We start from the raw sequence: 16734 nt of genomic DNA on the forward strand, positions 1-16734 counted from the left end.
AATTACTGTGTTTCTAATTCATTGTACTTTTCATGATATATCTATTTATACCTAGATTAAAATGGATCATCTCACAGACAATTAATTTATTTTTCTTAGATACAAATAAAATCATATAAATGTAGTTCTAATTTGAAATGAACTGAAACTCTGATGCAATATCTGCATAGATACAGAAAAAATAAACTTGACCATAAAATCAACTGATACAAAAAATCAAATCTATTTAAGTACTAGATTTATAATTTTATATGACAGCATAGAAATATTATGAGTGATTAGTTTTCAATCTTCCCTGTTGGCATTATACTTTCGTTCTCTGTTTACTATAATCAAAGTCAAATATTTGTAAATACCAATTTGTCATATAAAATAGATAATAATAAATATGAAAATATGTGCAATAATATATAAAAAGATAAAGTAAATTATAAAACAATAACTTTGTTGACATAGTTAATAAATAAGTTAATAACTAAAAGAGACTAAAACAATCAATTAATTTTGTAATCTCTATTTAATGATCTATTCAATGAGCATGATAAAGGATCTTCACATCTCTATCCTTGAAGTTTATTCATTTTCGAATTTTATAAGTCATTGGGAATGAAAATATCGTGCGGCAAACAAATTTTGGGAAAAGTCAATTTAATAATAATTGCAGGGCAGCAGCATTCGTGTTGATAATCATAATGTACAGCACAGTCAAACTCTGTGTAACTGTATATTACATTATTATGGTAAACACAATATATTTTAATTAACCGTAATAATAATCCATGATAATAATAGTCGTAATGATAATAATAAGGCTAGCTACAGCATGATCTTCCGCTTAAAGAGATCACCCGATCCAACTGTACACTTTTACAACGTACTTCATAATAATAATCTAATTACATTAATTATAATTAGGTAATCATTACAATCTGAACCTAATTAGAAGAATGTTTGCGACACGTAGGAGGGACCGCACCGTCTTAACCTTTTGAGAAATTAATGTCAGACTGGACGTTTCCCACTTATAGTTTCCAGATACACTACACGCCACCTGTGATCAAAACGTGGGAAATCGTGTTTACATTGATTTCTCGAAAGCAAAGGTATCTTCTTTTTCTTTTAAAAAGTTCTTTTCCATTCTTTTTTTTTTCATTTTGTCTCTTTTTAAGGTATAAAGGCACTGTACACGTAAACATACAATATACATATATAGAAGAGCGCTATAGGCGGTCCAGATGGTACTTTTTAAACAGTAAAACGTGCCCGTTTAAAAATATTAATACGATCTTTTTTCTTTCTTTCTTGTTTGTTTTTCATTTATTGTTACAATGCTACGCACTTAAAATAGGGAGCGGTTTCTTTCGATTCTAGCTGCATTGGTCAACGCTATATTCTCTTCGACGCTATATATCTTAAACATTAAGGAAAAATATAGATGACTATTATATCAGAATGTGCAGAACTCACGGTAACTATTTAAGAGGAAATAATTGGTCAATGCGATCAGAAGTTAAGAAAACGCTCCAGTTTAAAGGTGGGATTTGTTTATCACAATTTGGCAGTGAACGTTCTCACGTTTAAAATACAGTTTTTCAAGTTTTAAGCTACGTGAATCATTATCATCTTCATCATTTCTTTCATTTTTTTTTTGTTACTATGGTTTGCTACGTTTCACTTTACAGACATTACAGACGAATTCGAAAATACTTTTTTTCGCTATAGTCAGTTGTTCAGAAAAAATAAATCTTTTTTTTTGTCTGTTTGTTAACTTCGGTCACTCGGTAAGTATAGAACTTAAACTTTTCGTACATTATCTAGCGAAAATATGTTTTATGTGTGTTTGTTTTCAGTTTATATTCCTTTCGAAATATACAATTTCGTATGTGCGCCATTTTCTGGATCTTAAAAAATTTTTCAAGGAAGTAGGTTCGAGGGAAATTCTCGATTTCTTCTGTGGTAATTTTTTAGGCGTTTGTGCGCAATACTAAATTGCATAATTTTCTAAAAATCACCAATGTCACGTTATCCCTTGAGATGTCAGTATCAAAATACAAGACTTTGAAAAATCTGCGTACATGCAGGATAAACAACTGAATAATTATTATATGAATATATGTACTTATTATACAATCTGCTCTCCTGCTGCTCTTTCTCCAGTTAATAAAAAAAAAAATCAAATATTTACAGTTACTTACATTTCATTAAATGATAAGTTAATACAGCTACTGCTTGAGTTTTTTCTAGTCAAGTTCTCTCTGGCTTTCCTTCTCTAATTAAATTCACAATTCATTAAACAGATATAGTGATGCACAACTCAAATTTGATTAAAAAAAAGAGAAAATATTAGAATGTGAATATATATATTGACTAGTAAATGTAAACTCTCTAAAAACCAATTAAATTATAACTAAAACACAAATGGTATTTGAAAGCTTACATTAACTGGTCTATTATTTCAAATAATACATTTTGTCATCTCTCAATTTCTTTATATTTTTTTCCCTAATTTAAGATATGACATTTAAGCAGGTTGTTAGAAAAATCTAGTACATTACTTAGAAAACTTGATATAATTTTTAAATAAATACATTATTTATTATTTTATTTTCCGTGTGATATTTAAGATAATGGTTTTTATTTAAATTAATTAATGTTTTCAATTTTATGACAAAATTTTATTAATAATAATACTGCCAATTGTCCGAAGTTATATACTAGACTTCTACATCATCCTGCATAATTGTAGAGCATACTTCTATAAAATATGCTAAAAGAACAATTAAAAAAAATTCATTCTAAAAAAAGATTTCTTACTCAAATATGTGGCTTTTTATATTCAAAGACATTTACTTTTTTCAAAATCTATAAATATTCAGCCATAAGTTTACGATTTTACCAATGACCATTTACAAATTATTTCATTAGAATTTCATAAAATTACTTTCTATTTAATTGCAGGTATTCCATTTGTAGGCAACAAGACACACGCGCAATTATTAACAAAGGTATATTTTTTCACTGTTGCCTTGTTTTAAGTCATGTTACATGTCTGGTTTACCTATAAATGAATTTTCTGCTATTTGAAATATCTAAAACTTTCTAAAATAATTAAAATAACTGCAAACAAACTTGAGCCGCTAATGCTGTGAACCCTTTTTTAATGAAACCATCGTTGAATAATGGAATTTTAATAGATATTGTTAATAAATACAAAGATATCTAATTATGATTTTTATCTCATATTACAATGATTACTATAATATGTATCTTGCAAAAATTATTTCTAATAATGTTAAAGATCACAGAAATAACAATACAGTTAAATGTTATCAATTAATGTTCATTACCAACATACAAATGAGATAAAGTTACATAATCTTTATAAAGAAAAAAGTTTGCAAGTGATCGGAAAAATCATATTCTCGATTTCGACTCCGAATAAATGCAAATGAATTATAGGTCACAGCAAAACAGGCTTAGCAATACACGAAGTGCTGCTTTCAGTTTGTTCGTTATTAACTATCAAAGCTCTTGAGCCGTTCTGTTTCGATTCATTTCAAGTTATCTAATCTTATTTTTTACATTAAATATATTTATACATAATTTATTAATTGTTAATCAAAGTTGTCAAGTCAGTTCGAAATATTGGCAGAATTCATCGCCATTTCAGACTGCCAATATTACATGCATTGAGATCATTTGAGTGCATGGATTAAAATACTCTTGGACACGAGCTTGTGAACCCGTATGATCGTCGTTAATAATCATAAATGGCGAGGCTAACATGTTCGAAAATTAGTATTATACTCGGCCATTGCTGTATATGATGTGAAAATATATGTATATGTATATATACATGTGTATATATATATATATATGTACACATATATTATCGCTGAATTGCACAACGTTGAAATTTGTTGCGCATATAAAAGAAATGCGGTTGTCGTTCGTCATTAACTAACTCGGCGGAACTAGCATTTCCTAGGGTTTTAAAAAATACATCGTTCTGCGATGATCTTATTACGACCTGTACGTACTATCTACCATTTTATGCTTTTTTTCATTTTCTCTCTCTTTCTCTCCCTCTCTCTCACGCGTTTGTGAAAATATTTTTTCGGCGGAACGAGAATTGTATTATTTATATACTTGTCGTAGGTAAGATTTTTTGTTTTCTGGCACGTACATTTGGCGTTTTTAAACACCAATGTGAATTGACGAGACTGAGGTGAAGGTACGTTTCTTCTTTGCTTTAAGATACGATTACTCACTGTTAGACATATATCAGCGTTTCCCAATTTTCTTCTAGTGTCCTTAAATTGATTAAAATTTTACTAACTTTGTACTAAGATTCTATAATTCTATTAAATTAAATAATATTTTAAATAAGACATTAGTTCATATTATTTTAGTCTTTATGTATTGAATAAATTGTATAAAACAGTAACTCATTTCATATGATTAAAAATCAATTCAAATAAATTCATTCACTAATTAATAAATATTCTTGTTTTATCACTTCATTACTGACAAACAGATTTAAATTATTTAGTACGTGGTTTTCAATCTTTAACCTTAGATGTACATGCGTTTCTCTTTTTGTTCAGTTTATAAAAATAAATACAGAATTATAAATTGAGAAACGCCGTTTCATAAGCTATTCTCAGCACGTTATCGTCTTTTCGTTCTAAACGCAGAGGTCGGTATGTCTTAGAAATTGTTATTATAAATCATATCTTTTACTGTACAAATATTTTAGAGCCACTATGATACAATAATTGATTTATTTGAAGCACGATATTTGTTGCGAATGTCACGGTACTGCTTGCACTTTTTTTAGTTAAATCATATGAATTTGTAAAAAAGCTCAATAATTATGTTCTCAATCGTCAATTATATTCTCGTATAATTATTCAATAATGATCTCACTTCAAAATTGATATGAAAACACAATTATTGCTAGATTTAGAATTGGATTATTATTGGCAATAGGACATTCGGAACTGTACTAATATTATCGTGAATTTCATAAAAATCAATAATCGTTTCAATTCGCTTGTATACAAAAATGTACAAGTATGTTTTGAGCAGCTTCGCAATACTTTACAATCGTACCTTAATTCATAACAATAGTTAACGACAATTTATCCCTCATCACTTTAGACTAAGTGTAATCCTTTAATATATTCACGATTGGCAGTGAACATTTTCATGATGTTTTTATATGTATGACATTTTTTTGGCAATTTGTTGTTCATTAGAATTTCAAAACATGCAATTTATGAACAGAATGATAAGGAAAACGAATTTGTTGTTCTGCAGCCACACGCCGAAACATAAAGTTAATCAGATATACCGTCAAATTTAATAACTATGTCCAGCATGTCTTATTATAAAGCTTTTGCATAGCGATGTCATCAAAGGATTACAAATGGTAGTATCGAGTAATTTATAAGTAAAACGCAGTCTTCTCTCGTTTACTTAGCTTCGATATTTTATACCCGAGAGCTAAAAGAATATTTTGCAAATTTTATATCAATTCAGTACAAAATTGTTCACATATAAGTTTCAGTTTGTGTCAATAGTGCTAACTAATTTTCAGAATATTCAATATTTTCAAATGTTTTATATATAACAGATATTGTGCGTATCCTAAAATTAGTATGGAAACAGATGCTTGATTTACATAGTTCAAGAGATATAAAATGCTCTGATCTTTCTCATTTTTTTGTTTTTTTTATTTTTTTTTATAGTAGCTCTCAGGTACTTAAATAATGCTTATTGTAAAGATTCTGTTCAAACACAAATATTTTACTATCAAAGTCACTGTAAAGTGCCTAAGAAGTCCAAATATCTGTGTTGCATGTACTCTCAGGAGGATTGGCTAGACTGAGCTGATGAGGGAGTTGTTAGAGAAGTGTGTAAAGTAAATCCATCATAAACATCCATTAAATCGCGCATTCTATACTCTTCTAGGCAAACAAATCCTTCCAAGGATGGGGATTGTTTTCGTGCACAATCCATACAGTGTACAACATGTCGTTTTTCTTGTTCCCTTATGAACAAGATATTAAACACTTCAATCTGAAAAAAATTAACATTTATAATTTTAATTATTAATAAACTTATTAAATTTGTTTATTTCGATAACTAAATTAATTACATAATGTTCATTTCTATTTTAGATAAAATATAATATAAAAAATTTCATGAAATTGATTAGTAAGATAAATATTTGATCATGTCATGTATTTATATGAATATAATCTTTTATGACTATATTTTTTTATGATTATATATATTTTAGTAACTATTAATAATTATTTCAGATTTTCATTTTTCATGTTATTCATTATTTTATAAATTTAAATATTTTGAATTTTATAAATGCATAAGAAGTAGCAAATTACTCTAGAATCTAAACTATTTATCTAAAACTAACTTACCTCGCATTGGCCGCAGTAATGCGATGCTTCGTTCTTTCCTCGTCCATGAAATCGAACTTCTACACCTTTACTTTTCACAAACTCTAATATTAAGCAACACTGTCTCATTGTCCTTAATAGGCAATTTTTAATTAGTTCAAATAATCTGGGGTCTGACACTTTGATATTTCTTGCTAAGTTCCAGGATAAGTGTACCATTGGTACTATAGATTTGAATGACTGTAGTTTATTCCACTCATAACGTTCGATTGCCAGTTGATATTGTCGGGCGGTCAAAGGGCCTACGTTCCATGCGATATTATTACACCATCCAACGGCTTGAACCCAGTGTACACAGCCTAAAGTAACAATAAAATTTTGTTTCTTTGAATACGTTTTAATTAAAACATTTCTATCTTGTTTATTTTCCTTTGAGTAAATTAATTTATTTTTCTGTAATTTTAATGTATTGGTTTAATTTTGGTACAGAAATATCCATAGGATAATGAGGATTAAATATTGAAAAGTAAATAACTCTTATTTATACTGTTTCTTTTTTTAATCACGGTTTAATAAATAATATATTTAACTAATGATGGCAGAATAGGATAAATAATTAATCACAATTTGCTTACCTGCATTAACCCAGACAAGATCACCTGGTCTTTGTAAAAACCTATACACGGGAATGTTTTCCTCATACAGATCCTCTAAAGAAGGCCACCAACTACCATGGAGGTAATTGATATTATTCCGCTCACAAAGAGAGCAAATTACACCCCAATATGCATCAGGCACTGCAAACCATTCGCAATCTCCTGGTCCAATATTGATATTGATAGAACAAAAATTGTTGTTTTCTTGGTGACCAGGTGTTCTACTACCAGGTACCTACAAATATAAATAAATAAATTTTTTAAGGAAATGTTATAATTTTCAAAGAATCGTTATTAATTTAAAGAGTACTATATATTCAGAGTACTACATCTCAAAAGTATTAAACAAGAATATGAGAAATGAATTTGGAAACTTTATTGTTAATATTATCTTTCAATTTGAAATATTATTTCATAATTTCAGAATGTATTTTTTAAATTAATTTTTTATATTGTACGTATACTTTAAGTAATTATTATAAACAAAAGTAAATAAATATTAAACATACCTTCATGTACAATTGAACAGTATTCATGCCTAAAATAACGTGACCAACATGACTGAGCATATTTCCAGCTGACACAACTCTGGCGAACGCTGGTAATTTCATCAGCTCCTGAAGTTGTGGTTTCCACTTTCTTTCGTCTGATAAGTCTACATTGGTCCCAAATCGCAACATTTTTGAGCCCGGTCGACCCGCCAATCCAAAAGCGTTTTTCTTCCTTCTAACAGCACCAGTGCTGTCTTTTGAATCCGAATCAGATAAATTCGACGTATGTATACCTTGCGCCTTTTCTCTTTCTTCTTTCAAACTTTCTTGAAAACTTGAGGCTTGGTATTGTGCATATTTTGCAATAGTCGTGTGACTTCTATGACTAATACAGCCCCAAACTTTTCTACCCATTACAGGATCCCAATTCTCATCACTGGTTTGCTGCATTTGTGTCCTTACCTCGATACCGTGGTCTGGATTTGCCTCTACTAAGGTCTTCGTCGAAAACAGTCCAAGATCCAATTTCAAAGCGGCTGCCAGACCACGAATCACAGCTATCGGATGTTTAAGGCAGAACTCTTGGAGTTGTGGACTGAATGCGTCTTTCTTATTTTCTAAATAAACGCTAGGAGTTGGGGGTAGAAGTTGTTCCTTGGTTAGCCTCTGACTTGGAGGATCAGGCGGCGCAGGTGGAGGTGAACGATCGCTCAGTATGGAGCAATTCGGTACTCCTTTCAATCCCTGACCTTTGCACGCCTCAATAATAGTCTTGGAATCCATCTCTATGTTAAGTTCTTGCTCGGGTTGCGATTCGCACAAACTTTCCAATTTGAGCACTGGTTCGATCCGAGCGACCGAATCAATTTTATTTGTACTTGACGTCGCTTCGCATTTTACCGTCTCGACTACCGGAGTTGTTTTTGTATTGCTTTTCTCGTATGCTTCGAATTTCGACGTGGACGACGGTTGGGTATCCTCTACCTTCTCTAATTTCACTTCTTTGATCTTCTCCGTACTCTCCTCCAAGTTTGACGGTGAAAACGGGCCTGAACTTAAAGTGCCGTTGTTCATGATACTTGGTGTTTCTTCTTTCACGTCTAAATCTTCTGAGCCAAAATGCTTCAACAAATCCTCCGCCAATGAAGTCGCGATATCTTTTTGCGATAATAGAGCTTGTAACTCTTGATCTGTTACTCCCAGGTCTTTATTTCCCGCGGAACCTTCTGGGTAGTTGCTCGTCGTTGACGATATTTGAGTGTAACCCTGGGCAGTGTATTGATTAGGCTGATACTGGTTGTATTGGTTAGATGTTAATTGCCTCTGGGGATAGTTTGGGTCAGAGGCAGATTTGTAAGGCATTCCTGGCGTCTGGCTGTTCCCAGTTGCTGCGGTGTTATAACCGACATTGGAGTCTGAGAATCCTGTTTGGAGTGCAACCGTCCCACCTTGTTGCGACTGTTGCAAAAAGTAATTATTTAAAATATTTTATTTGATTAAAAATTGCAAATTAATTTCATAATAAATGTCCTTTTTGTTTAACAAGAATAAACATAAAAAAATCTCATTATTTAAGCTTTAACTTCTTAAGCATTATATGTCCAGCATGTCTCATTATTAGACTATTAATTATTATTAAAGATCTATTAATGTTGAAAAGAACTCTAATAAAACAGAAAAAAAGAAAGAATATGATAGACTAGAAAGTAAGATACCGGTTGCTGAGGTATTCCATAGTTTTTAATCACGCCAGGTTGTCCTAGTTGCGCATGGTTGTACCCCGTGGGATAACCAGGTTGTCCCGGCCTTAACCCCCTCTGAGCAGCTTGCTGCTGCTGTAATCTAATTTGCTGTTGATGTTGCTGCATGCATCTGTATTGTTGTTGTAACTGAGCAAGCAGACCTTGCTGTTGCGTCGTCAAACTTCCGTGATTTTGCTGCAGAAATTGTAACATCTGTAGCTGCTGAGGTGTGAGATAAAATGGCGGTGGTCTTTGTTGTGAACTTGGAGAGATCGATTCTTCTCCCGACTAAAAATATCATTTATTTCGTCAGTTAAATACAGAAATATATTATGCAATATTTTTATCAATAATTTATTATAGGGCTCAGTTAAGAAGTTATACAAATATATATATTTTTCAAGAAAAACGACACATAAGATCTGCATTTATCTACAGGAACGTGTTAGTGTTTCAATATATTTTAATATATTTCAATAATATATAGTAATATGTAATATATTTCAATATTTGAAGGTATACAAATTTTTTTATTAAATTTTAACTTTATCCAAAACTGTGCTGAATTTAAAGCTCTTTTTTAATTGCACCACTTTTTCTCTGAGCCCTCCAATTATGGAAACAAAAAACTTTAATGTACCTTAAATCTTTTCGTATTAAGATTTTGCCCCTGTCCTTGAGGATAAGGAGGTGGTGGGCCAGATGGAGTAGTGCCGTACTTGTAACCCGGACCAGTGGGTGGTTGTTGTTGTTGCTGTTGTTGTCTGCTAGACATCTCAGCACTAATAGGCAAGTTCCAAGCCTCTTCTATAGACGGCAGTTGCCGCCTCCTTGATGTAAACAGAAACGTTACACGTTAATGAGACCAACGCAAACACGTATATTTCTTTTGACAATCATTTGATGATGTGAATGAACCTTTTACGGCAGTACGGCGCAAAAAAATGTTTCGTGTTCTCTGTTTTTTTCCTCTTATTTTTCTGTGATTAACTCGCGTGGGCAAAACAAAATTGTCTTTTATCTGCAATACGTTCACACGAAGGAGAACTCTAAATGTTTTTATGTTGATTGAGATCAAAACTGTAAGAAATGATGGATTGTCGTAAATTATGACTGTAACTTCTTTTTTCAAATTAATGATCTTTTGGTGTTCAAAGATTTCTATTAAAATTTGTATTTTTAACGCGGAACTAGATAATACCGGTAATGGATTACAATGACGCTACTAGCGCCACTTACTTACTCTTGTTTAAATTTGCTAGAAGTTATAAATGTGAATGAAAATGAGTTGTATCAGAGATACAGGTAGGTTTACTTTTAAAAATGAGGAATTAAGTTTTTAGAAATATTCAGAAGTGGATTAAATGTCAATAACGAAAGAAATAGTGTGCATTTAATGCAATTTTACTTTTAAGAAGTTATAAAAATACATAAAGAGTAGTATTACAATAGTGTACATGTATACTTATTAAATACTACTTTCCTAATCATTTATTTGTTCCAAGTGATACATTTATTACAATATTCATCTGTGATGGTCTCATTCTTGGATCCAAACCAAACAAAATTCCCAGTTAAAATTCGTCTCCTTCTGACATCAATTAATATCGAGCACAGAGAAATGCATTTTTAGAACTCCATGCAGTATTTTCTGACGTTTCAGAGAGAAAGGACCTGTTAATAACAAGATTTAATTTTGTTATTTTTGTTATTCAATATATTTTGATAATCTTATAGTGTCCATGATTTTGATATCCTTTAGCACATTAATATGTGATAATAAACACACTCTTTACAGGGAGAACTTTATGGTATGCTTTTTATTATTGTGTTAGTTTTTATTATTATATCTTTGTTATAATAATATTTCTATTAAACTTTTAAGTTTTATGTAATTTTATTACTCTAATTACTGAAGGATGCAAATAGGAAAAAACTGACATATAAAAACATAAGATACTAACAGCTTGTAAAAAAACATCAGTTAATATAATCTATGTAAAAAAATTGAAAACTTTTAGAAAGTCTTTCATGTTATAGGTATGTTATGTTCTTATATATCAGATTTCTTCTATTTGCTTCTTTCAGTAACTAGAAGAGTGTGTTTTGGTTATTCCAAGTTATGTAGAGCAAGGTGTCTAGATAAAACAGACAAATTCAACAGATAGATTCAGTAGAAACATTATTATGATAAAAGTATGATAATACAACCTAATACAAGAATAATTGAGATGTAATATTGTATAAGAATTCATCTTAGTGAAGAACATTAATCATCCCATCTTAATAAGTGTTAATGCATCCAACTCTGAGATGTGTGCTACCATCTAGTGTTCAGAACAAATTGTCTCAATGACTAAATCATTCAAGGCATTTGAAGACGAGTATTGGGGGATTATTGATGAATATCACTCAAGAAGTTACTGAAGTCATAATTCTAATTTAGTCAAATCCACACTTTTCTTCATTGTGAAACATTAAAACGTTTACAGTACTGTTCATAGGAATTTGTAAGTCAGTTTTACATTATTAGCAGTTGGGTTTGGGTGAGTATAAGTACACATTGGGAATAAAGGAGATGTTTGAAAAATCCTGTATCTCTCAGAGACCGGGATCAACTTACTGACTGGCCCTAGTAGACCCAACTTACTTCGTGGTGACGGAAGGCATTGGTGCTTGGCTTAGGTGACTTTGCAGGAAGTTGATCCGCTGTTGTAGCGATGGGTTCATCGGGGTGTTACCGCCGGATTTAGCGCCACCCAGGCCCGCCAGTGAGCCCGTGCAATTTGGTGTGTTGTTATTGCCCCTACGGAAAACATAATTGCTATTTTATTATACTGCGTTTCACTTCTATGGACAGGTAAGCTTTCATTTCGTTTTCTTCTTCCTTGTTTTTTTTTTTCCCTTGTTTTATTTTATTTCCTTGTGTTTTCTTTTTCTTGTTTTTTTTTTTTTGAATGCTGACCTGTCCTCGACTTACTTATTTTTCTTGAAATATGTATGTTTGATACGTCATTCAGCAGGGCGCTTACGATGCAGCAAACTATGTGAGAGGTACACAATGAATACATAAGTACAGTAAGAAGGTTGTAGAGAGACCAGAGGTCATAGGTTCAATTTTGAATAGTTTCGAATGATCAAACGGAAGATGTATATTTCTTTTCACCAGATGGAGGTGATGATACCATGCTAAAATGAAGGAGATCGATGACGCCGGTGGTCAGTGGAAATGAATGTCTGTTTTATTTGAACTAAGGAAGCGTACATCGGAGATACAATGACGATATATAATGAAGTTACAAAGTGAAGGGAATCGTCGAATATTTAACCCTTTCGCTGCCAGGAGTGACTACCCGCTATTAAGCTTCAGGAATTTTTAAATTCGTACGAATTAAGGTATAATTATTGAAAATAACTTACCCTGAATATTTATTGATTGTCATCAAGTTGTGTTTTGATAACTTGTTAATTATATCTAATGATTGCAATCTAACTGCGTAGTTACATATTATACAATTGTGTCCTGCAATTACTGGTAAAATCAAAGAGGAATAGGTCGATATTACATGAAAAAGTAAGTTAAAAACATAGAATAACATTTTTTCACACAAGGCTTCGTTTTCAAGTAACTGATTTGAAATATTTGCGTGGCGCATGTGCATCTATGGTCGATATGAATGCTAAGAGTAACGCAAACCGTCGAATATTCAATCTCAATTTTTTGTGGAAACAAAGCCTTGTATGGAAAAAGTGTATTTTATGTTTTCAATTTATTTTTTTTTGCGTAGAATGCTGCTGAATTGTCAAATCAGATTGCAGGATATCGTGCATCATTAAAGAACGAGGTACGTAACTGAAACTATTGCGATAATTCGATAAGTAATAATATCTGAGAAAAATTAATTCGAGTGAGTGTTGTATGGTTTGAAGAATGCTGATCAGTGTGCCATTCGATTTATTCCTATCATTAGTATTTTTTGAAATTTTAAGGTCATTTTCGATTTGTATTGATTAAAAGTTAGATTTTTGTTTTTGACAAAGGTCATAAATGAAATAATATAATAGAAGAAAGTTTAGTTTGTGCTTTCAACATAAATGAGTTTATTAGACTTTTACAATAAACTGTAATATTAGTAATTATATGACTATTTTTAATTGCAATAAAATAAACTATAAATTGCTGTTATCAGAAAATATGCTGGTTAAAATTTGTATTCACAAATAACATGATTTAGATGTGAAACTAATAACTACCCATAAAGATCCAGAAGCAACTAAAATACTCGCTAACAAAGAAGGAATTCACACCTATCTATGTAAAATAGGAAAAGTGTATAAAATTGGAGAAAGAAGGTGGACCTCATAATTCAGCTAAGATAATACGACAGCAGAACTTTATCTTTATCTTTCCACATTCTTTATATTTTTCATGGATTATGAATTATTTCTGTCCATTAAAAAGTTATTCAACGCTAGAATCTTGGATATGGTCAGTTTGACTGTACATATTTTTCTCGTTATTTTGATACTTTTGTTAATATATGTATATAAAATTTCATACCTAATGGATGTGAACTGTGAAAAAATATAATTTCAAGAAACCTTATTTACAGATTTAATTATGATAAATTGTCCTCACAAGAATTTAAAAACATTTGTAATTTTACATCAATTTTTTAATGTAAAAGTTATTAAAAATTTTATATTTTTACTTTAATTATTTAAATTAATTTTTGAGGTATATGTATAGAATGATTAATTATTCTTTATATATCCACAATATATTTAAATATATAAACGATGACTCGATTAAAATAACTACCAGCGGAAGTAGGTTAAAATTTCCAAGATTCTAGCGTTAACAAAAAAGAAATCATTTACAAACACGATATTTTTGTCAAAGAAAAAAACAGAAAATTTTTATGAAAATATTCGCTTGTATCACTCGCTGAAGAAGATTATCGAACGTATAGTAACACCTGTTTCAATCGCACGAAATTTCTGAGCCAGCCGATGTGAGTTGACAAATCTATTGGCGCAAATGTACGCATACTGTACAGTCGTATCAAGGGACTGCTCGTTGACAGAAGCGGTCGTAGCGAAAGGGTTAAACAGAGGTCTCAAAATTCGATGATTCGAAAGAAACATTCGTAGTCGAAACGAGAGTAGAGTGTTTTCAAATTTTTACAAAATGCTGCACTACGCACAGCATCGTTTCTGGTTTACAACTTATACTAATATACGTATTAGGTGAAGAAGAAAATTCTGCTAATAATTCCTTTAAATTTTATGGTTTACAAGATTCAGATCCTTCAGATCGAAACATCTTATGGTTTTTTCACGCACTTACAACGTAGACATTTAGTTTTACAAATGACGTGTCATTTATTATTGTTTACAATCTGAGTTGGTAAACGATATCTTTTCTCGTATCTTAGCTTAATAGAAATTATAGCGAGGTTACTAAATTCATTTTTTAGCCTTTTAACTTTTGGTTACTAGTGTTAATATTGTAATATATACCAATATATCTAAAAGATGATATTAGAGACAGTGAAAAGCAGATTTTAACTAAAAGTCATGAATACCAATGGAGAGTATCTGAATAATAAAAATTATTCCACGTTCTTAGAAATTCCATTACGTTTTGTTTATAACGATTACAGAATTCTGTTCTACACCTAACAGCCAATATCAAGTGCCTGAGCACTGGAACTGACTATTGCTACTTTACCTGGATGCGTTGACGTAACAAGCTAGAGCGTCTTTCGGCTGACTAACGCTTTCGTACAAAATGCCCAGATTAGTCCACGCAGCCGAATGTGATTTGTCTAACTGTACAGCGCATATATAGGCTTGTAGCGCGTCCATAGGCTGATTTTGTTGCTGATATAGGACGCCTATACTGCACCACGTGTCTGCGTTTCCTTCTGACTTTTCCACGGAATTTCTGCAATCAACCATCATTTATCAGTGACTTTGATTCGTTTAATCTTCGCAGAAGGTGGAAGATAAATTACAACACCATACATAGGCCACTATAATGACTGACTAATTAATTTAAAACAAATTGTTTGAAATTTAATTTCTAACTTAAAAAATTCCATTTTCCTCTATGAATTAATTGCATAATTTGTTTCAGGTGTAAATAACAGTTTCGAAGTCCTTCGCGTTTCTTCAGAGAAATCCGCAACAGAGTTGCTAAATCCAACAACGGTAGACCATCCAGGCTTCCTCTCAAGAAATCATGCAAGAAGAACGATTTTTCAAGAGTCACTATACACATCGTGCGTTAAACATGATCTAACTTAAGCGTTGCAAAATGAAGAAGCTAACAAACAGGGGAATTAGTCAGTCTTGCCTTAAGAGGCTAAGAGGCTTAAGCGTTAGGCTGATATATCTGCGCAATAATTTCGAGATTAACGCTCTTCACGCGTCTTAAGAACGAAGACACGTTACCTGTAAGCAATAAATGCATCATGAACTTTTCCAGAAGCTGCGAGGCAACGTCCTAGCAGGTAAAGGCTTTGCCCGCTCTTCGGTTCCGCGTCGATCGACTTTTGCAGACAGTGGATGGCGATTGTTTGCTTCTGCTGTCTCGTTATACCTAGCACCGTGCAATCAACCACGTGGTACATCCATCCTAAAACGACAAATCGACGTTTGAACGATAAAGTAATCGTGAATAATGTTACAATATAAATATATTCAAGAATGTATATTCAAGTTAGGATATATGAGAGAAAGTTTCAGCGTTGGCTCCTGTAATCCTTTACAGGGTGATTTAAATAGATAGGAGTCTCGTGAGAGGAGGTCTTTAGCCAGGGACACCTATGGAGAAGAAATTAGGGATTACAATTTCAAAGGTGGATTAACGTTAGCTCTCCTAAATGTAAATACCATACTATTAGCATCACGACAGTCTGTAAGCCTGCATTGTTTCCCTTGTGCATTTCAAATTCATCGTGATGATCATACTAAATTTTCATCCAATTGTACCGAATTTCATTGGACAAATTGTGGAAAATAATGGAGGGGATTCATTATGGATTGACATAGATTTTATATAAGCTGTTTGATGCAGTATGTGGGACCTATCTCAGAGATTGACTCAGTATCTGAAAACTGTGGAAATTAATTTATATAAATATATGTTCTGTTTGATTTGTTTATGCACTTACAAAGTAATTACCACCACAGTTATATTTTTCCTAATTTATATATTATACCATGTATGAATGAGATTTCAATTTTCTAAAAATTTGTGTGTATTTAGTTCTGAATTTAAAGAACATTCGTGTCTAGAACTGCCAAAATTGTCAAGATTTTTGTTTTCACTATTTCTATAAATATTTAGGTTCCATTGAAAAACATGAATACTTAATTTTTATAGGGATTTATTATAAAAAACAAACTTGAC

The 16734-nt window shown here is 31.5% G+C and overlaps 1 protein-coding gene across 3 annotated transcripts in view; it reads right to left on the bottom strand.

The window, feature by feature from the left end:
• Nucleotides 1–5866: 5866 nt before the first annotated feature.
• Nucleotides 5867–16734, bottom strand: part of Utx (Utx histone demethylase) — a 167981-nt gene continuing 157113 nt past the window's right edge. For all 3 annotated transcript variants that reach the window (XM_017902791.1, XM_017902784.1, XM_017902776.1), the window contains 9 exons: nucleotides 15774–15957; nucleotides 15049–15264; nucleotides 11965–12120; nucleotides 9955–10144; nucleotides 9288–9602; nucleotides 7591–9030; nucleotides 7061–7316; nucleotides 6447–6784; nucleotides 5867–6084 (listed from right to left, as the gene is read on the bottom strand). In XM_017902791.1, the coding sequence (XP_017758280.1) occupies nucleotides 5872–6084; nucleotides 6447–6784; nucleotides 7061–7316; nucleotides 7591–9030; nucleotides 9288–9602; nucleotides 9955–10144; nucleotides 11965–12120; nucleotides 15049–15264; nucleotides 15774–15957 (3308 nt within the window). In that variant the 3' untranslated portion in view covers nucleotides 5867–5871. The remainder of the gene's footprint in view (nucleotides 6085–6446; nucleotides 6785–7060; nucleotides 7317–7590; nucleotides 9031–9287; nucleotides 9603–9954; nucleotides 10145–11964; nucleotides 12121–15048; nucleotides 15265–15773; nucleotides 15958–16734) is intronic.

Source organism: Eufriesea mexicana, unplaced genomic scaffold (assembly GCF_001483705.2).
Source record: "Eufriesea mexicana isolate 0111107269 unplaced genomic scaffold, ASM148370v2 scaffold474474812, whole genome shotgun sequence".
NCBI lineage: Eukaryota > Metazoa > Arthropoda > Insecta > Hymenoptera > Apidae > Eufriesea > Eufriesea mexicana.